This window comes from Acinonyx jubatus, chromosome A3, assembly GCF_027475565.1.
Source record: "Acinonyx jubatus isolate Ajub_Pintada_27869175 chromosome A3, VMU_Ajub_asm_v1.0, whole genome shotgun sequence".
In the NCBI taxonomy this organism is placed as follows: domain Eukaryota; kingdom Metazoa; phylum Chordata; class Mammalia; order Carnivora; family Felidae; genus Acinonyx; species Acinonyx jubatus.
In genome coordinates this window covers 17,124,539-17,146,504 of record NC_069388.1, presented here as the reverse complement: position 1 = coordinate 17,146,504, position 21,966 = coordinate 17,124,539, and the positions used below count along the sequence as shown (strand labels likewise).

The window sequence follows — 21,966 nt, the reverse complement described above, 5'->3', positions numbered from 1 at the left end:
GGTGTCTCTGAAAATACGTGGCCAGAATTAAGCATCATGCTCTTGCGATATTTTGTGTGGCATACTACAAGTGTCCTGATGCCCATTTATTCTGAACCCTAACTTCCCCACAATACAGAACATCATTACCTTGATAGCCACACCTAACTGAGCATGCACACCCATCCATTCTTCAAACTTCTGCACATGCTAGCCAAATCCCAGGGTGAAATGCTTAAGCTTCTGTCCTCAGGGGGTTACAGTCTAGCAAAGCTCAGCACAGGGAGGTAGCCCTTTACTGTCTGTGAGAGGCCTTTAAATGTCTAAGCTGCCGTGGCTTTGATCAAATGCTTTGGGGTGGGTACAGTAGTCAAGGACACGTACTGACTGTAAAAGGCAATTAAGGGTCACATTATTGACTTCTTTCTTCTTGGGGATATTCCTCTGGGCTCAATTTTATTGTGTTTAGTTCATATACCATCCCATATAAACTAGTCTGAACCAAGTTTAAATGGATTTGCTGCTTAACCTTCAAATAAAAAAAAAAAAAAAAAAAACATTCAATTAATCAGGACCGGCCTCCTCTGCCCATCCCCTCCACCTTTCTGCCAAGCCATGTGTTTAATCCAATATTCACAACACTTAGAAACCTTCTGTAGTGGCCAGAGGGCAGGAGTCTGGAGGGCTTAGGGTCAGAAGATGTGATTTCACAGACATCTCAAGATTTGAGATTTAGGGAAGGTCACCTAACTCCTGAGAGCCTCCGTGTCCTCCAGTGTAAACTGGGGCAATCATCCAGGTTAGTCTCAGTCACAGTGAAGATCTACAGAGATGCTATAAAGGCTTTAGAAAGATAGCACTCTAATGGACTTGCAAACAGAGGTGGTGCTGGCCACTTGGGCAGGGCGGAAGCTTTCCTCCCAAAATGAGCTTCCCTAACGGTGGTCTGGCCGTCTGCTCAGCCACTAGGTCAGGTCAGGGGATTCAAAGTTAGGGCCCTCACTCTGATAGGCTTTCTTTGGTGATTTTTTTGGGTCAGGCTTCCAGCTTCCCTTCCTTCTCTTTCTCTAAAGAATTCCTCATCCCATCTACCCAGTCCCTCACTGTGTGGGACACCCTAAGCTTTTTCCACCAGTGGTGTTGGAATGAAAGGTCACACAAATGTAAACCAAGCTGAAACCTCACCGTGTAGCAAAGACCAAAATAAACTGATTAATGAGTTAAATGTAGAACACGGGACTATTAAACATGCCAACTTGGTAACAGCTTTTTTATTGCTAAGTGATGATGCCATGTTGGGTCATTTAAATTTTTATCTATCTTTCTGACTTTCCAAAGTTTCCACAGTGCACATGTATATCTTCCCAATATGCATTCAACACCTATTGAGCGAGTGCCTACTATGTGCCAGGCAGGGTGTAAGGCAGTAATGACAAGAGAAGAGGGTACTGTCCTCAGGAGTACACAGTCTGATGGAAAGGACATGCAATAAACAAAGACACACAAATAATCAGGTGATTACAAATCGGGATAAGTTCTGTGAAGAGTGTTATTAATGGTTAGAAAGGGGGGCACCTGGGTGGCTCAGTTAGTTAAGTGTCCAACTTCAGCTCGGGTCATGATCTCATAGTTGGTGAGTTCAAGCCCTGAGTCCAGCTCTGTGCTGACAGCTCAGAGCCTGGAGCCTGCTTCAGATTCTGTGTCTCCCTCTCTCTGCCCCTTTCCCGCTTGCACTCTCTCTCAAAAATAAACAAACATTAAAAAAAATTCTAATAAAAAATGGTTAGAACAGCAAGTAGAAAGGAGCCTAACTGAGATCAGGACATTAAGCAAGGTCTCCCTGTGAAGTAAGCTTTAAAGGAACCCGGAAAGGAGGATGGTGGGTGGGCTAGGCAAGGGAAAGGTGGGGAGTGAGTTCCAGGGAGAGGGAGCAGCTTGCGCAAAGGCTGGGGGCGGGCAAGAGCTTGGCCACTGTGCTTTTGAGGAACAGAATAAAGCCCAGAGTGGCGGCTGCCACATATGAGGCAGGCTGAAGAGAACGTGGAAGCAGAGATTATAGACAGACTTGAAATACCACTTCATGCCTATGGAATTGGCAAATTAAAAAAAAAAAATCATGGTAACACAATTCTGCCAAGGTTACACTGAAAGTGCTCATATCATTATGAAAGAGCACAGTTACTTCACTGAAAGCAATCTGCAAAATGTAGCAGAAGCCATAAGGATGTCTCTACCTTTTAGTACCTCAACTCCTTACAATGTAGTCTGAGAAAATAATTCAAGCAGAAGACTACAGGCCGGGAGAGGACAATACTTTGGAAACACCCAAATATCCAACAATACAGGCATCGTTTAGCAAGCTACTGTAATTAGACTCTGAGGAACACGATGAGCCATTAAAACAATATTGAAAACTCCTTAAGAACCTGTAAAATATTAACTTATGGTGCTGAGTGAAAGGAGAGGGCTATAAATGGCACATGGGGCATAATTACATGGAAAGAATGGGATCAGTGACTGAAAGGGAATATGCACTAGCAAAAAAAAAGATATTAATTGGTATATGGGATAGAAGTTCTATTTTCAAAAATTCGCTTTGGTGTCAAGACTACTTCATGTTTTTCAAGGATGAAGATCAAGGTCAATGAAGGAAGGACAGCAGCAGCCCCCACAGCAGCCCTGGGCCCAGCTGGGAAAAGGGCTCACAGGAAGAGTTGCACATGGCTCTAGTGATTCAAGGCATCCCCAACTAGGGAAATCTATATGGCAATGGCGAATGGGCAACAATTCCCTGCTGGGTCCTCAAAGACACCCCAGCTTCCACTCTCAGCTCCTGTCACAGCTCTCCTTAAGCACCTCAGAACGACAGCAGGTCAAGACAATGCTGTGTGTAATGTAGAAACCATGACTGACACTGGCTTCTGTCTCTTGTGGCGTGTAGTCGATCCCTTTGGGAGCACAGCAAGAGGCTAACTTCGCCCCCTTGAACCCACTTCAGTGAAGGTGTTAGGGGTTACTGGCTAGGAGGGCCTGGAGAGGGAGAGAGAAAGTCTGTCTCTCGGTGTTAAATTGAAAAAGCTCACATTTACTAAACACCTACTACATTCTGGGCATTGTGCCAAGCACTTACAGTTATATACCCAAGTGGGTAAGAGCAAGAATTAGAGTCAGAATCCAGGGCCTCTATCCTTAGCCACTTCCCAATTGTTGTGACTTGCAATCAAGTACTTCGTGGGGTTGCAAGCAGATTCAGTGAGTTATTAGTCATCATTAACACCAATGGCCCTAATTTCTATTCAGTGAGGTAAGCAATATTATCCCCATTTAACAGGGAAAATGGCTCAGAGAAGTTAAGCAAATTGCCCAAAGCTACCCAGCATTCTAATGACAGAACCTGGATTCTAACTCAGATGGGGCTAATTTGACTGTCCCTGGCTCCATCTATACATGACATAAAGCTGTGTTCACATTCCAGGGTTCAGCAGGCATGCAACTGTTCCTGTACCTTCCAAGAATGTCAATGATGCACTATGATAAAAATAACCTCTCACATTTATATAGAGTACTTTACAATTTATAACAATCTTTCACATCCACACTTGACTCTGAGAGGGAAACCTACTTTCCAGTTATATACATTTTATACAACATAGCAAAACAAAGAGAAAATGTTTACAGTGGCCCACAATCTTTTTAAAGGTATATATTTATATGTATATACATGAATATATGTATATATAAATATATATATATACACACACACACATATATGGCACATACATATAAATATATACTACATATATGGTGTGTCCGTGCACGCATAGGAGTACAGATAAATTAAAACACCTTCTTCTTAAGGGGATGTTGTTCTCATTACAAGAAAGGATTTGATCTCAGCATCAGCCACCCTCCCCACACTCCCTTTGAGTATTCAACTCAACGCAAAAGATGTGCAAAGAAAGGCCTGGAGCTGAAGCCCGAGTCAATCTGGGGACAGTGGAACTGCTCTGGAGGAAGAAGACTTTGCATTACCTATGTGATCCAGGAGGGAGAGGAGAAGGTAAAAAATCCCTGCCAACTGTAAGGACCTTTAAGTCTGCAGAAGGACTGCAAGTTGTTTGCTGGCAGCATAGCAATGCAAACCCTTGTCTGTGTCCCACCGAACACTGAGAGCAGTTCTGCTGCTGCAGGAAACAACCCTGTGTTCCTGCAGCTTTCGGAGAGTGGTGGAGGGGGGCCAGCTCCACACTGGGTCCAGTTGGGACAGCCAGGAGAAACAGAGCAATGTTCTAGAACTCAGGGCAGGCAGTGAACGGGGGCCACGTGCGCTTCCCCTGGAAATGTAGGGGGCAGGATCTGGAATGGGGAATTCTGGTCAATACTTCACAGCTCTGCTGATAAACTCACTAGCTCATGGGACTATGTATCTATATTTCAAAAAACTGGGGCAGTAATTACATACACAATTCTGCAAGCTGACTTTTGTTGTTGTTTTTAACTCATCAGAGCATGAACACTGACCCATGCCATTAGATATTCTATGAAAAACATGGTTTGTAATACCAGCATAGAATTCCACTGTTCACACACACACAAATTTATTTACCTATGCTCTTACTGTTGTGGCACTGAAGTGATTTCCAAGTTTTGCCCTTGTAAATAATGCAGTGATGACCGCCATGTATACAACTCCTTCTGTGAAGCTCTGATTATTTTGTTATGAAAAAAAATTAGTGAACTGTCTTCTAAATATGCTGTGCCACTTAACCCACTTGCAGAAATGCCTGTAAGAGACTGCTTTCACTGCTCCTTGCCAACGCTGGTTTTTACCAGTGAAAAATAGGTATGTTTTGGTAATCTTACAGGTTAAAAGTGCATTTATTAGATTATCTGTGACACTGGACGTGTTAAATTTGTTCTTCACCATTCACATTTTGCTTGACAATTACCTGTCAATATTTTTTAGCCTTTTTTTCTATCACGTGACATTTTTATCAACTTGTTAGAGCTCTTTTTATGTGAGAATATTATCCCTTTCTTCTAAATTCTGTTGTCTTTTCCCATATCCAGCTTACCTATTTGTTTTTTGAATTTTGTTAATACAGTAGAGAAGCTGCTCTTTTCCTTTTCTTTTTACACAGTAAGATTCGACTCAGGGGTTTATTTATTTGCTCTTAATGAGCTGAAAGTCCTTCCGAAGAAAAGAACACTATTTTCTTCTGGTTCTTCCTTTTTCCTGATTTTAATTTAAGTTCTTAATCGATCCAGGATTTATTTAGCGTATCATAATATACATGCAACACATTCTATTTTTTCCAAATTATTAACCAATTACAAATATACTATTTGTTAAGCAATTCTCCATTCATATAAATTTTAATAGCTAGTTTCACTCTATACTGGATTATTCTCTGGGCTTCAATTATTATAGCTATAATAAATGTTGATATTTCACAATGAAATGTCCCCCCACACCACTTTTTTAAACTGTTCTCCATTACTTTCTCCTCTATATTATTTCAGATCAATTTCGAAATCACTGTCAAGTTCCAGAAGGACTCCCATTAGGGTTTTGATTGCAATTGCATTAAACCCATAAATTAATTTGGGGAGGACTGATATCCCCACAATATTAAATTTGCTAATCCAACTACATGATATACCTCTCCATTTATTCAAGTCTTGCTGTATCTTCCTCAGAAAAGTTTTGCAGGGGTTTATGGTTTCATACGTAGCTGCAGTACGTTTCTGGGTTTCCTCCTAAGTATTTATGTTTTAACTGCATTTGAGAAGAGGATACATTTTATTATATTTTCATGTGGTTATTACTTAGCATACGGCTATTGATTTTTGTTTATTTGCTTTGTGTCTGACCATAATACTGAAATCTCTTAATAATCCTAATACCTTTTTTTTTCTTGGTTTAGTTTATTCTCTTAGGCTTTGATGCTGTAAGAGTATTTGCTCCTAGAAATAGTAATTCTAAAAAAGTGACTTTCCGTTCCGGCTTACTAAGAATTCTGATCGGTAATGAAGACCGATTTCTTTCAAATTATTTTTCAGCCTCTCTGGAGATCATATGGTTTTTATCCTTTGACTTATTGATATGAGGCATTATATGAATAGCTTTTCCAGCATTCAACATTTTTCATCAGTGCCTTTCTAGGATAAACCCAACTTGGTCATGGTGCCTTGTGCTTTCATAATGATGCTGGATGCTGGCGGTCACAGAGCTTTGTAGCTATGTAGTTACACACTCAGTTCCCAGCCAGGCCACCTGGTCAGGTATAAGGCCTTGGGTAAGTCACTTACCTCCCAGATGATGGAGGAAATCATGGCCCCTCCACTAGGCTGCTGCAAGAATTACAAGTAAAATCCTCCAAACAACCTCAATGCTATCGGCCTTGTATATCATAGATACTCAAACTGGGTAGCTGTTGTTTTCATTACTGTGAAACAAAGGAAACACACTTTCTTGGTATTGTTATCTCAAGGTCTTCCCAGGTATAGGAATGAGTGACCTCCAACTGTAACATATTTGGGAGTTACTTTTTTAATCCAGAAAGTCTGATAAACAAAAAAACCAAAGATATTAGATTTAATTATCATTAACACTACCTCTCTGTGGCTTTTTCTTATCTCAACTTTCAAGGTAAGGAGGAATCAAGGAGTATTTATTTCCCCAGGAAGGTCTGTTGGCTTACTATACTTCACCTTCTGAGCCCTAGTTCTCTAGGGATCATGGGGGAGCAAAAAAAATCTAAACCTAACAATGTTTTACAGGTTTTTTCTTGTTACTTTGGAATTTCACCCAAGGCTACAGAACGAGGAAGAGTAAGGAGTAAGTATGGCCACCTCCTGCAGAGAACCTGAGGCACTTCCAGATGTCCTCCTCAGGTCCTCAGGGGCTGGAAGAGGCACCCAACTGGACCCTCCCTCCTCCCTTCAACACCAGGCTCAACCCACACAGCGAGGAGGCTGGGTGGATTGGGAGGAGAGAGTCTTGGAACCTGTAAACAGGTGTAGGGAAGAAGGCTTTAGCTTTCCAACTCATCTTCCCGAAGCCAAGGGAGGAGTTCCATGGTAGCCACCTGTAGACATTGTGTACATAGAGGGAAGGAGGGGAGAGGGTCTGCAAGAAGATGAGGGGGACATATCATGTCCCAGCAGATGCCTGCTCACGTGCAGACACCCCCTGGCTCATGCAGCAGCTCCTGAACCAGGTATGGTGAGAGCAGGCTTTCTCTCTCTTCAATCCCTCCTCTTTCCTCCATGGTCCTATGCTCCAGGGGAGGAAGGAGGCACAGAAGCAGCTAAAAAGGCAGGGAAGGAAAGGGAAGTGGAAGAGCAATGAGCACCCCTTCTCCAAATAATTTTGCACAGGTGGTTGTCGTAACCATCTTTTGTGGGTGCCTTCAGTCTGGGCTCACCTGCACGACTCTGGCAACCATGTCCCTTTGAGCATGGTGTGGCATGCACGGAAGACCCTCCTTCCCTAGTCTGTCACAGTGCTGGAGGTTTCCCCGGTGGTCTTCAGATTCTGCTTTGGTTCTAGGTAGGATGGTGATCTGCCTGCTATTGGCTGATCTTGCTGTGCCTCCCTCAGACTCATGGGTAATCTCACCAGGATTATGACAGGGCAGAGATAGAAGTTAGAAGTCTGTGCTCACACCACCATCCTGCTCAGAAGGAAGTTCCATTTGCTTTTAATCTAGACCCCTTCTAATCTAATCTCAGACCAGGTTATGCTACCTGCGCATTGAAGCTGAGGCTTACAAAAAATTTCTTTTAATGGCCTGGAGTGCCTGGATGGCTCAGTCAGTTAAGCATCCAACTCTTGGTTTTGGCTCAGGTCATGATCTCATGGTTTTGTGAGTTCAAGCCCCATGTCAGGCTCTGGACTGCTAACACAGAGCCTGCTTGGGATTCTCTCTCTACCCCTCTCTCTCTCTGCCCCTCCCCCACTCACGCTGTCTCTCTCTCAAAATAAATTTAAAAAAAAATTTTAAAAGGCCTTACAAGGCTAGTTACATAGCTTTGTTCTGTTTTCTAGACTCTCAATTTCTCTTTCTCTCTTGCTGTCCCTCCACTCTGCCCTAGAACTGGATGCTGGACTGAAAACATACAGCCCGCCTAAGGATGCTCACTGAAGACAGTCAGGACTCACCTCCGCTCCCTGTTCACAAGTTCTCATGCTCATAAGCCTTGGCTTCCCAGGAAAGAGAGGGGTCTGGATAACATGCTTCTCTCTCCTACGTAGGACTTAGACAAAATCAGAAAAAGAGCAACTCCTATCTCCACCCCTGACCTCATCATCAGGTACCACTGTAGCCACACATCAACGAACCCAGAACACCTGCAAAGCCAGTGTTCGCCATCTTCCCAGGAGCTTAGGGCTTCGGCACTAATCCACCACTGTCTGACCAAGTAAAGACAATGGTACTAGAGCAGTCTTCTTACAACAGGGTCCATCACACCATCAGTTTAGATTCCGACACCCTCTTCCTAGGCCGGAGATGTTTTTTGTTTTTTGTTTTCTTCCAAATAATGTTCATTAAGGGGCTTCTATGTTTTGGATTCTCTGCTAGGCTTATAACTTATCTCACTGAGGCTTCGCCACAAAACAGTGTATCATAATCTCCTGTAAATGGAAGAAACGAAACAGAGACACAGACAGATGCACTGTCATCCAGATACAAGTGCCACCTTGAAATAAAAACCAGATTCTTTTTGGCTCTAAAGCCCCTATTCTTGTCACTAAATTCTAATGACTACTCTTACTTCATTGAGCTCAGCAATTTGAATTTCTCCTTTCTATTTCCTTAGAGAAAAGAGACAGACACCTATCACTTCAAGTAGGAATCCATAAATATGTGAATAAAATATAATGTGCAATCAAACCTCAGGTGGAGGGAATACTAAGTGAGCCCTCCAAAGCAGCAGTATTGCACATTTCTGGCTGTACAAAGTCACTTTTCATTTGGAAAACCTAAATTCGGCAATACCACAATGAAGTGGGTACCCAGGCAATGGGGCCTTTAATTTACAGGGAGCAAGCAATCACAGGGAACTTCTGATCACCTGGCATGCTAGATTGTGGATTTGTGATTCCACAACTGCAAAGTGATGGTTACTGCCAGAGTCTGGCTCAAGCAGGACCTTTAAGGATAAGGGGAGGAGATTTCCAGAGCACAAGAGAGCTAAATTTGGGTTGCTTAAGACCTGTTTCTGAGATAAGGAGGAATAAGTCTCTTGAGAGTAAAACTGGATCCATACACAAGTGGGTGTGGCATGGAGGCAGATCTGGGTGACAATGAGGGAGAATGTCTTTTGTCTAATGCTGGGTGATAGCTTGAAGGCATCAACAAGCAGGTGCATGGCCCATTAAAAGTGGTACCTGCAGAAAAGATGAACTGGACCAGTGTGGTATCCACACCTCTCATCATCTCACTGGCCTTCCCCTATTGCTGACCCTGGTCCCCATTCTCAATGCTGTTGACCTTGGTTCTCCTCGTGGAATCCAGATAGTTGATGCTAGCAGCCTCTGCTCTTTTAAACCTACATGATATTCTGTTTCCACATAGGACCCCAGCCAGAGTTTTATGATAACCAGACCAATATTAGGTAGAGAGTAATAGTAACCACCCAGGATCCCCAGCAGTTAGAAGGTCTGCTATGGGAGCGCATGATCTTCCCATCAGAGATAGCATTCAAGGTGAGGCTGGGTGGGCACCAGACAAGCTCCTAGGACCCAACTAGTATCCATGGATGTCTGCTGTTGGGGATGTGCCAGAGAAAACCACCCACTATTCTAGATAAGAAAACATCTGCGAGTCTAGATTATGATCATCGTGTTCTGAAATAGGATTTCCTGTGAGATGATGAACAAAAGAAAATGGTACACCCATTCACATGCTAGTCAGTCCAGAGAAACGGACATGTCAGATTTCCTGCTTTAACAATTCATAACCAGAAGAGCAACAAGTAATAATTCATTTTATTACAGGCATCTAAAGAGTATTTGGAGCTTTTCAAAGAACTCTGATGTAAATTATCACATATGCACCCCACGCCTGTATCTCAGGAAGGATGGCAGATGATTAAAGAGAGCAAAAGAACAAAACAATGAATGAAAAAAATAAATGAATGGGGCATCTCAAGGGAATAGTATGAAGAAAGAAAATTAGACTGCTTTCATTGGTACTAAGGAGACCCTTTGATTCTAAAATGCAGATGCAATCAGGTAGTTCTCAGGGAAGATGAAGGGATACCCTGCTGGTCCCTCCTGGGCTCCAGGCTTCCATATGCCATCACCTGCTATGCATCTTTATCTCAAACACAACATATGCAAACCTCAACTCATTCTCTCGTCCCTAACCCATCTATTGTGTCTTACATCTCGCCCAACAGTTCCACCACTCACCTCCCAGCCATCCAAACCAGAAGCCATGGAGTATCATCTTTGGCCCTCTTCTCTCACCCCTACATTCCCTGTGTGATAGTCTGTCCAGGTTCTGGCATCACTGGCTAACAGTCTTGCTCTGAACTCGAGACTATTGAGCTAGGATGGTGCTTTGCAGCCAAACTCTTGAAAATGTCCACCTGTAAAGGTGTTACCCCGTTCCTGATGCACCAAGGATATACCCGGCAAGTGGCCTGTCAGACCTAGCAGACCTGGAATACATCCACACCTGCCGTTGCTGAATTGTCCCCCAGGTATCTTCCTGAGCTACACCCATGCTTTAGCCTGAGCGCCTGCTTTAAAGCCTTTGCCACCAATGCCTAGAACAGAGCTTGGCCCGGGGAAGGAGCTCAGTAGATGTTTGCAGAAAAGGCCTACAGCCTCCGTGGACTGACTAGACCACGCAGCTGGTCTCCATAGTTGCCAGTCTCCCTACCACGCAAACCCACCCTCAAGAGGACATGTAGAGAGGAAACCCCATCAAAGCATGTGATGGGGAATTCCTTGAGCCAAGAGACTTAGCTCTAAGCACTGAATTGATTTGCAATCTTGGGCTGATGATGCTGTGCCTTAGCTTTCCTCCCATTTACCTCTCAGAGCGGCCTCAAGGATCAAGCAACATAGTGGGCACACCACCAAAGTGGCACGTAGGTGTGGCACAGCGTATCAGTGATTCCTCAATGTGGGTATGTGTCAGCATCACTCAGAGGGCTCCTTAAAGCATAGATTTCTGGGCTCCACTCCCAGAATTTCTGCATCATTAGGTCAGGGCTGAGGCCTGAGAATTTGAGTTCCCAGGTGATGCTGATGGTCCAGGGACTAAACTCTGTGAACCAGTATGCCAGACCATTTTAAGAGCACTGCCTTTCCCCACCGACTTGGTTTTTCTCCCTGAAGTATGCTATTTCAATATTCGACTTTATGTTTATGTTTTACCCTTTTTGCTGTTTTGCTGGAATCTTAACATAGTCTGTAAATTCCTCTGGGCAGAAATTATACCTTCCACACTCCACATTCTCTCATTTTCTGTTCTGCAAAATAATGAGTACATTTCCAGTGCGATTAATAATAGAAAAAGGAAAGGGGGGGGGGACCCACACTACCAACCCCAATAAACAGCTTCCACAAATGGATACCAGCCCTGGAATCCTCTTAAAAATTAATTATGAGGCAAAGAATATTCTACCATCAGTGGCAATGTGGGAAAGATTATGTTCTTGATGACACATTTTGTAAAATGTGGGTTATTCAAGATTTTACCTGTAACTTACTTAAACACCAACATTTTTTGAAATATAAAACCACAAACAGCATTTCAACTCATAATTTTTATAGTGATAGACAATTGTGTTTTCAACATGTAAAATCCATTACACAGTCGTGGCAACAGTTTGCAATAGATTGTAAATTTTTATTGAGATGATCATCTTCCGATTGAATTTCAAAATGTATTATATGATCATCAGCAAATACGTCCAGAGGGGCTGCTAAAGGACTTTCAGTATCATTTATAAAGATCAAAAACCCTGGAAACTCTTAGATTTACCCTGTGGAAAAAGAAAAGTCTCATTGGTAGGATCAAATCAATTACTTTTATGGATGAATATTGAATTGCAAAGCTGAGATAAGGTATTACCTGGTTTAATAACATAATCTTATGTCCTTTTAAAGTAGTAGGTTTTATAATCAGGTTTCAATAAGGAATTTTGCAAAGGCCTGCTTTTGAAAACAATCAAGAAAATGGCATTTCTATTTATTATAATGGTCTGACAACATCCAAAGGAATACTCGCAAGCAACGGGCATCCTCACTAACCTTGGGTTATAGACCACCCAGACGGACTACTGAGGTACGTAAGAGTGATTACAGTCAGTTCTGCTATAGCTCTTGTTCTGACAACTCACATGTGTTCCAACATGATTGACCTATTAGGGGACAATCTGAGCATAGCACGAAGGTCACCTTTGCTATGTGTGAGTCTGCACATAGAAACACTATGGAAGCAGAAAACTGCAGTCGGCTCCACTGAGCCACGCACGAGTACAGAGAACGTACCCCCCTCAAACATCGACCTGCTGCCTCTGTTCACAGCACGTGCTGTGAGCCCCAGGCACCCACAGCTGGTGTCATGACTTTCCATCACGTTCAGAAAGCCCTCTTCATCACCACCCCAGCTCGCAGGCTGCAACCTGCTTCAAAAGCAAACCCGGGGTCTCTCTGCAAGGAAACACACTCTATGTACTGCAGTATTTATGCATATCCTAAGCCACTGACAGGTGTGAACTGTGCGACCAGTTTTACTGTTTTCCTCTTTTTTTTTTAACGTGTCATTGATGAAGAATGAGCGAAGTACCCTAATCCCATTTTCCCCCATAACCCTGATAGTCTTTATCGCATAACTTTCCATACTACAGTGATTTTCAGGGACGCGTATGTCGCATTATAGAACTAATTGTATTTTGTTTTTTTCTTCCATGGGGGTCGCTGTGCTGATGGGTCCTTCTCTCCCCACCCGGAACCCATCAGTGATTCTTCCTCCCTTGGAATCCAATGGCTCATGCTGCTGCTTCCCTGGTCCCCCCTGGAAGAACCCCAGCACTGTATTCCATGCCAGTGGCACAGACTTCTCTATCTTTTCACCGTGGGGTGACCAATGATCAGTGGCATTAGAGTCAGAAGAACCTAAGTGCAAATCCTGACAGTGCCACTGGTTAATTCTACGACTTTGGACAAAAGGTTTTAAAATATGGAGTCTCTATTCCTTCATATATATGTGAGATAAAAGTACTTACATCAAATGGTTAAAGGGAGAAAAAACCACACTGAGTTCTTTTAACTTCTTGAGTTACATTCAGAGCTGTAACATCTCAGGAATACAGTCAGGGATAAAATCCTAGCCAATATCCCTTATTAGAATCACCATAGAAGCCTGGAGTTCCTGGGGATAGGATATAGTTGGTTCAAAAGAACCTTCTCAGACACAGTCCCAGCCACCAAATTCTTAAGCAACAACCAAAAACCTCAGAGAAACTGGGGGAGGCACAAGTCCCCTGGGGTATACTGAGCCAGGAGCTTGGAGGGATATAGAATCCAGAGGACCCATGAAGGAACAGTCCCAACCCAGACTGTTCGGTTGGAACCAGGAGGGCCTGAGGGATACAGAGCCAGAAAGCTCTCAAGGACTAAAGCAGTTCCAGAATCCACTGAGAGGCACTTTCAGAGCCAGGAAGTACTCAAGACAAAGTTGGCATCAGGAACCTTTCAGAGACGTAAATAGAACCAGGAACCCTCAGGCAAAGTGTCAAAACCAAGAGCTCATTAGGGTCACAGGCCTAGGCAAGGAATCCTCAGGGACAAAGTTAACATCACAAGCACCTGAGATAGCTAACAAGAATCAGAAGCACACAGAGGTGTAGTCCAAACGAGGCCGTGACAAGGCACACTTTCAGAGCCAGGAGCCCTGAGAGACACTTCGAGCTCTAGGAAGCCTCAGACTTACAGTGGCACCAGGAATCCCTGGAGGCACACAACCAGTGTCCCATCGGAAACACTGTCAGAACCAGGAACTCTCCAGGACACGGCTGGAGTCAGGTGGCTCTATGGGTCCCAGTCATCACCAGAGCCAGGAGGGCCTCGAAGGCAAGACCAAAGCCCTGACTGTTGCCTTCCACAACAGGAAGCACAGTCTCATCAAAGAAGTCTAGGAATGACTGTCGCAGAATGCCAATAGAAGGATCACTCAGGGCAACTGCCCGACCTCTCGAAGCAGAGTCAAGAAGGAAGCTCTTACCTGCACACTTGGTTCTGGTGGTGAGCGGAGGCCCTGGTGGTCCTGTGCCTCCCTCCCCCGGTCGTGTGAGGAGCACCCGGATCTCATACTCCACATCAGGGTCCAGATGCCATAGCTTATAGTTGGGAGAGTCAACTATGTGGGTCTCGGCCCAGGTGCCCGTGGTGGTGCGGTACTCCACCTCCTTCAGGATGATGGGGCCATCCCCGATGATAGAGTTGGCATTTGGTTTGATCCACAGGTATGTGGCCCCTACGGCCAGCAGCTCTGGGGGGGCGATGGGTGTGGGAGGCTCTGGAAGACAAGCAATCAGCAAAGGATGTCAGACCCAAATGGTTTACAGAGAAGAATCCAAGCATATAAGGACAAGAACAGAATTCCAGAGTGAGCCACTTACAGGAGCCCAAATCCCTTTCATGACTCCATTCACATCCTACCTTAATTTCTATGATTTTTTTTTTTTGTTTCAATACTGTGGTGAGAGATTTTTTTAATGTAAATACCTGAATTGGTATTTCTTCTACTACACGACCATATCTCCATTTAAATAAAGTAAAGAAAGAAGGTAATTGTGAATAAATGGTTTTTCTGGAACACAGCAAAGCTGCCTGGGTTAATATTCTGTTTTCTGTCCTCAAATGAGAACATGCCCTTACTGAAGTGGAATTTGGTTCAAAACCCAGCAGAGTCTGAGGTTTGTAACCATTTCTTTCATAGCAACACATGGATTCCTAGTGGAAGTTCTCCCCCAAATAGTCCTATGAGCCAAAGTAGCAAAAAGATGATGGCAAAGGAAAAATTCAGCTTCTTTTCAACTCTATCAGGTTTCCTCCAGTAAGGAGGATGTCACAGGCACAGTGTCCTCTGTAGGAATCAAGGGTCAAGGGAAAAGTCAATGCAGAGTTATCTTGCATCCTGTATGGGTTGTTCCTCTTCCACTAAGTTCTATTTCTTCGGTTAAATAAACTAGAATTTCAACAATCACTTATGGTAGGTCTTTCTGGCAATTTTTAGCTCATTAGCGTAGCTGCCGAAATTAACATTAACTTTGTATTTCTTATTTACCAAGAAATCTCACATGTACTACTTTGTGCAAATCTTGGGACACAATCACCTCCATTTTGATGGATTAAAAACAGACAAAGAATCCAAGTGATTGGGTCACCTAACCAAGATCATGAAGCAGGTAAGGTAGGATGGAACCCACATCTCTATGCCTTCCCAGACCAGCTATTCCTTTGGAAAGCTGTTTGGTTATAGACACCCATTTTCTAGAACTCAAACTGGTTATGTTTGTTATTTTTATTTGTAGCAAAAAATAGCAGTGGCAAAGCAATAAAGAAAATAACAATAGGGGCGCCTGGGTGGCTCAGTCGGTTAAGCGTCCAACCTCAGCTCAGGTCGTATCTCACGGTTCGTGGGTTTGGGTTCTGTGTCGACAGCTCAGAGCCTGGAGCCTGTTTCGGATTCATTCTCTCCCTCCCTCTCTCTCTCTCTCTCTCTCTCTCTCTCTCTCTGCCCCTGCCCCACTCATGCTCTGTCTCTGTCTCTCAAAAACAAACACACACTGAAAAAAATTTAAAAAAAAAGAAAGTAACAATAAAGAGAAAATAAGTCCCCTTATCTACCACTCAATATAACAGCCATTTTTATTTCTCCATGTTCCATTACAATTTCTATTCATATTTTTAATCCTTGTTCATACAGCTACAGTACCATAAAGACCCAATGTTTTTCTTCCCTCACTTCTTAGATTCTAAAGACTTTGTTGACAACATGGATCTTGCCATCACAGTCTTTAATAGCTACAGAACAATCTATCAGGCAATCACACTAACTAATCTCCAATTCTTGGGCACGTGAGTTGTGCCAAGTTTTACTACAGTAAATAATGCTGCAATGAACATCTTTGTGCAAATGACTCCAATTTTTCTGGTCTCATATTTTCTTGGAACCAATTGCCAGAAATGGGATCTGTCAATGGATATGAAAAAATTAATGATTCTTGGAGTAGAATTAGGAAGTGAAGAGTCAGTGGGTGGGGGAGCGTCTGGGAGTGGAGTATAATGCAGATGTGATCAAAACTTTTGGAGGGCCTCTGGGCTATTCAGGTGGGTAAGGCAGGTACAGGTTTCCATCTGGAACTCAGGTGAGAGCTTCGGGATAGATCAGACTCATTCAGTGTTTGTTTTCTAATTAATCACCTACCCACAAAGATTCTCCAGAGAGAGGATAATTGCTATGAAACAGAGGTGGACAATATTTTCTCAGTGTGATTTGAAGCAAATCTTAAGGGACAACTTCAGATTGCCTCTATTATAGCCTGCCATTTGGTCAGAGAAGGAAATTAAGCAGATTAGTCAAACTAGATGCTTTTCTTTACAAAGCCATGAAGGTTATTACTCAAGGCCTTGTTATCTCAAAGGTGTTTGCAAATTGATTTTTTGATAATTTGTTCCAGATAGAGAAGTTAAGTTGGCAGGCAGATAATTTCTGAGCTCATCCTTTGTGCATTTTAAATATATAGACCTTTTGATCATCATTGTCAAGTCTCCAGAGTCCCCATCAGTCTACAGTGGGGTCCCAAGGGTGCTATTTTGTAGCTCTGTGATAACTCTGCTCAACTCCTTAATATAATTATTCACAGACTGGCCCTGGACAGAATTAAGAGCAGCAGACTTCAATACTTTGGGGCTTGGGCCAATCGACTTTCCTCCATGGTCTTTGCTCTGTTTCAGGCATTAGCAGTAAATTGCTGACCACCTGAAAGAAAATAAAGTATCAATCTTTCCAAATGTTTAGTCTCTTTTCACTTATTTCTGGTGGTAGGTACAATATAGTAACAAACTTCCCCTCGAGTAAATAGATGTCTCCATCTCAAATGACTTACTAGTACACATGTCCCTCTGCAGACTAGCCAATACAATTATCTCTCCCTCTGTCCCCTTGACAAAATATCATGAAGTACATCACAGTGCTTCCTGTACCTGGTTCTAAAACAGCCATCAGATTATTATTTTATTTCCTCTTTTGTTAGTATAATTGGGGTTCTTTTTTAAAATTTAAATGCAAGTTAGTTAACATATAGTGTAGTAATGGTTTCAGGTGTAGAATTTAGTGATTCATCACTTACATATAAAACCCAGTGCTCATCCCAACAAGTGCCCTCCTTAACGCCCATCACCCATTTAGCCCATCCCCCACCCACCTCCCCTCCAGCAATCCTCAGTTTGTTCTCTGTATTTAAGAGTCTCTTATGGTTTGCCTCCATCTCTGTTTTTATCTTATTTTTCCTTCCATTACCCTTATATTCATGTTTTGCTTCTTAAATTCCACATGAGTGAAGTCCTATGTTATCTTTCTCTGACTTATCTCACTTAGCGTAATACACTCCAGTTCCATCCATATTGTTGCAAATGGCAAGATTTCATTCTCTTGACCACTGAGTAATATTCCACTGTGTGTGTGTGTGTGTGTGTGTGTGTGTACACCTCATCTTCTTTATCCATTCATCAGTCAGTAGACATTTGGGCTCTTTCCACACTTTGGCTATTGTCGATGGTGCTGCTATAAACATTGGGGTGCATGTGCCCCTTTGAATCAGCATTTTTGTATTCTTTGGATAAATAACTAGTAGTACAATTGCAGGGTCACAGGGTAGTTCTACTTTTAATTTTTTGAGGAACCTCCATACTGTTTTCCAGAGTGGCTGCACCAGTTTGCATTCCCACCAACAGTACAAAAATGTTCCCCTTTCTCTGCATCCTCGCCAACATCTGTTGTTGCCTGTGTTGTTAATTTTAGTCATTCTGACAGGTGTGAGGTGGTATCTCATTGTGGTTGTGATCTGTATTTCCCTGATGATGAGTGATGGTGAGTAATCTTTTCGTGTCTGTTGGCCATCTGGATATCTTCTTTGGAAAAGTGTCTGTTCGTGTCTTCTGCCCATTTCTTCACTGGATTATTTGTTTTTTGGGTGTTGAGTTTGATTAGTTCTTTATAGATTTTGGATTCTTTATAAGTCACATGTATGAGTGGTTCAAAGAGAAGTAGGCATATGAGACACACTATTTTTTTTGTAAGCACCTCTGTTTTTTAAAATGAACAGAAATATCAGGTTTGTCAGTTCTCTCTGAGACGAACTGCTCAGGCACACAATGCAAAAAATATGAGGCCATCTAATCCAACAACTGGAGTCATCAGAAAGGGAACCAAGGCCAGGGAGGGTCTGTTTACTAGAAGGTGGGGGCGGAACATTAGAACTTTGGGCCCTAGCAGAATTCCCGCTCCTCCCTTTTTCTTCTCGTACTTCAGATGTTAAAGCAATTAACCAGAAGGATCTTTCAAGGGAGTCTATGCAAGTAGTTTTTAACTTTTGAGGATACATAGGCCCTTGCAAAGATCTGGTGAGAAATTTCAGACTCTTTTCCCAGGAAAATGCACATATGCTCACCATTTCAGGAATTCATGAACACTTCTGAAGCCTATACATGAACCCCTGAAGAGGCTATGCTGAGAATAAAGGCAAAGCGCAGAGATCCTGCTTATGCACCACATGCCCATAATACTTTACAATTCTTTGAGACCCTGAAGCCACCATTTGTTGCAGGGGCTAAAGCCAGGAGTACAATCAGTAAGGAAATGGAACTTGGTGTAAACTTCACAGATCTAGTGCTTCTAGGCTCCCAGGGTCCCAAACATCTGGGTGAAAATAAACATTCTAAGATTTCCATGGGATAATGTGAAGTAAATGTCTAAGTCCCTCATGGCCATGACCCACCTAACACATTAATAGATTCAACATTTGGGCTAAAATATTTTATGGATGAAGACATGACCCTACCCATGAGATGCTATATCCTAACTAGAAATCTTCTACGAAGGCTGCCTTAGTAGTTTGTGTTGCTATAACAAAATACCAAAGGCTGGGTGGCTTAAACAATAGGCCTTTATTTCTTAGAGCTCTGGAGGCTACGAAGACCAAGGTCAAGGTGCCAGATAACTCAGTTCCTGGTGAGAACCTCTCTTCTTGGTTTGCAGATTATCTCCTTGTTATGCCCTCCCATTGTGGAGTGAGAGGGAGAGGGAGAGGGAGAGGAGCTGGTCTCTTCCTCCTCTTATAAGGGCACAAATCCCATAATGGGAGCTCTACCTACATGACTTCATCTAAACCTAATCACCTCCCAAAGGCCTCCACCTTCCTAATACCATCACATCAGGGGTTAGGGCTTCAACATGCGAATTTGGAAAGGGCAGGGGGCACACAATCATGAATTATATAACAGAGGCTTTGTTTTCAAATGCATCCTTCTCTTCTCAAGGTCATGGTCTTGAGATGAACAACCTTACAGAACTCTCTGTGAAACCCCAACCAGTATGTACTCTCTGCTTCTCATGTGCCAGACAGAGTGCTGGGTATGGGGACTTTAGTGGTAAAGAGAAATGCAGGCTCTCCGGACCCATGGAATGAGAGCGTAAGGCAGTCAATTAAAGCAGCAATGCCAATAAGGTGGAAGGGAAAGGTCATGATGGGGGTGATAGAGACAGTTAATGAGGTCTACGAAGGGACCTAACCTAACCTGGTGCAGAGGGAAGCTCTTGCAGAGACAAAGCTCACAATCCTTGGGCCTTAAATTCATGTTACGTTTGTGAGCAAAGAGAGAATGTCTTGGGGGTCCTGTCAATCTGAGTTGTTTGGGAAGATACCATACAGGCTCAGAGTGGTAAGCAATTAAAACTAGGTGCTCAGAACACTCTTAATCCACTCATCCTACAAACACTGAACACCTGCTATCGGTCACATGCTGTTCGGAGTGCTGAGGATTCAGTGGTAAACACAACAGACACAATCCTGGCTGCCAGAAGCTCACATTCTAGCTTTCACTCAAGGACTGCCAGAAAGAGAAGTAATAAGAAGGTAATTCAGAAGCTGAGGAGGAGAAGGAAACTGGAGGAGCCCAGGTGCGTGCTTCTGGATCAACCAAATGATGTGCATCCGTACAGCAGAATACCGTACAGCAAGGAAAAAGGAACAAACTACTGACACACAGCATGAGTGAAACCCAAAATTATGTTAGGCAAAAGGAGGAGAAAAGAAGAACGCATAACGATTCCATTTATATGAAAAGCTCAAGGAGAGGCAACATTGACCTATGGTGATAAACAAATTACATACCTGTGGGAGCAGGTACTCACTGGGATAAGGCATAAAAGAACTTTCTGGAGTGTTGAAATGCACTGCAGACTGATTTGGGTAATTAAATAATAAGAATAGTGTTCCCTCTGGTTGAGGTGACTGCCTGGAAGGGAACTTGAGAAAACTTTCTAAGGTAATAAAAATTTCTGTATCTTGACTAGGGTTGTATAACTCATCAAACTGCACTTCCAGTATTGTGCTATATGTCAATGATTTTTAAAAAGTTTAAGGAAAATAAACAAAAATATGGCTTGCCTGTGGCCCAGCAGGTGGGAAGAATGCCACTAAATTTTACCGAGAGATGAACCCCAGAATACCTGGAGGAAGGAGCCTCTAATCACATATCGTTTATCTCCAAATAATTCTATCAACATCATCAGATGCTTGAATTCCTATTATTTTTCAGGACACACCAGTTCTCATCCATGAGGCTTTTCACATATGAAACCATGAACCCCCTTTATCTACTTGATCCTGAACCATCAACTGTGTAGCTAGGAATAAGTTTTTCACATTTGGTGACACTCTCTGCTGACAAAGTCTGGAACCAAATCCAGAGGGACAAGGTCTGGCCTTCCGGGAGCTGAACTCAGAGACTGCACTGGCCCCTTCCAACCAGGCATCAAAGCACTTCAAGGACAAGACTCTGTGAGCCACCCACACGTAAGTCCTGGGCAGCAACTGCCCTGGACCTGCCAAGGCTCTCCTTCAACACGTAGGTGGTGAGGTGACCCCTTAATATAATTCTGCCTTGTCCTCAGGCAGCAATCTCCAGACCAATTCTATCTTTCTTTTTCCCGCTATGAGCACTTGTAACAGTTTGGCTCCCCAGAAATTCCTACAGACAGCAAAAGTGCTTCAAATAGCTAGAGAGCAAGCTTTGTGTGTATGCATTGTCTGCTCCAGACAGAAATCAAACCTTTGGAGAAAAACTGAATGTTGCTAGGACGTAAAGTGACCCTCGACATGTTTAAGGAGGATATAACCTGGCCTCTGATGCTTTCCACCACCCGCTGCCCCCTATCTGATCACCTAACTGTATCACTATTGACTGACCCATGAAGAGTCTGCAAGAATGCCCCCACCCCATTCTACCCACCAACATACACACATACACTCATACTACTTTATTATTCCCACCTCCACACTTTTGCACATGCCAGTTTTCCCGATTAGAACATCTTTCCTTTTACTTTTAATCAAACCGGGCCCATTTTTCTTTTTAATTCTGCTTCATAACTACTCAGCTGTATGACCACAGGGCACATAATGGATGCTCAAAGCATCATGCTTGTTAAATATTCTACTGACTGGCACACAACACTGTTTCATACAATAATGAATTAAGGATCAAAAAGAAAAAGGGAGACTAGCTGGAGATCAGGGTCCAAATCCTTCTTTGACCTGCCTTTCCACTAACCAGCTCTGTGACCCTGGACAGACCACTCAATCTTTGAGACTCTCAATGTTTTCATCTTTAGAATGAAAGATGGTTCTACAGTTCTAATTAGAAAAGTATCTAAAGTCTCCACCAGGAAC

At 43.0% G+C, this 21,966-nt stretch overlaps 1 protein-coding gene across 13 annotated transcripts in view; it reads right to left on the bottom strand.

Moving 5' to 3' along the window:
• Positions 1-21,966, bottom strand: part of PTPRT (protein tyrosine phosphatase receptor type T) — a 1,056,329-nt gene that overhangs the window by 581,255 nt on the left and 453,108 nt on the right. For all 13 annotated transcript variants that reach the window (XM_027070121.2, XM_027070126.2, XM_053199941.1 and 10 more), the window contains one exon: positions 14,232-14,525. In XM_027070121.2, coding sequence (XP_026925922.1) covers positions 14,232-14,525 — 294 coding nt within the window. The remainder of the gene's footprint in view (positions 1-14,231; positions 14,526-21,966) is intronic.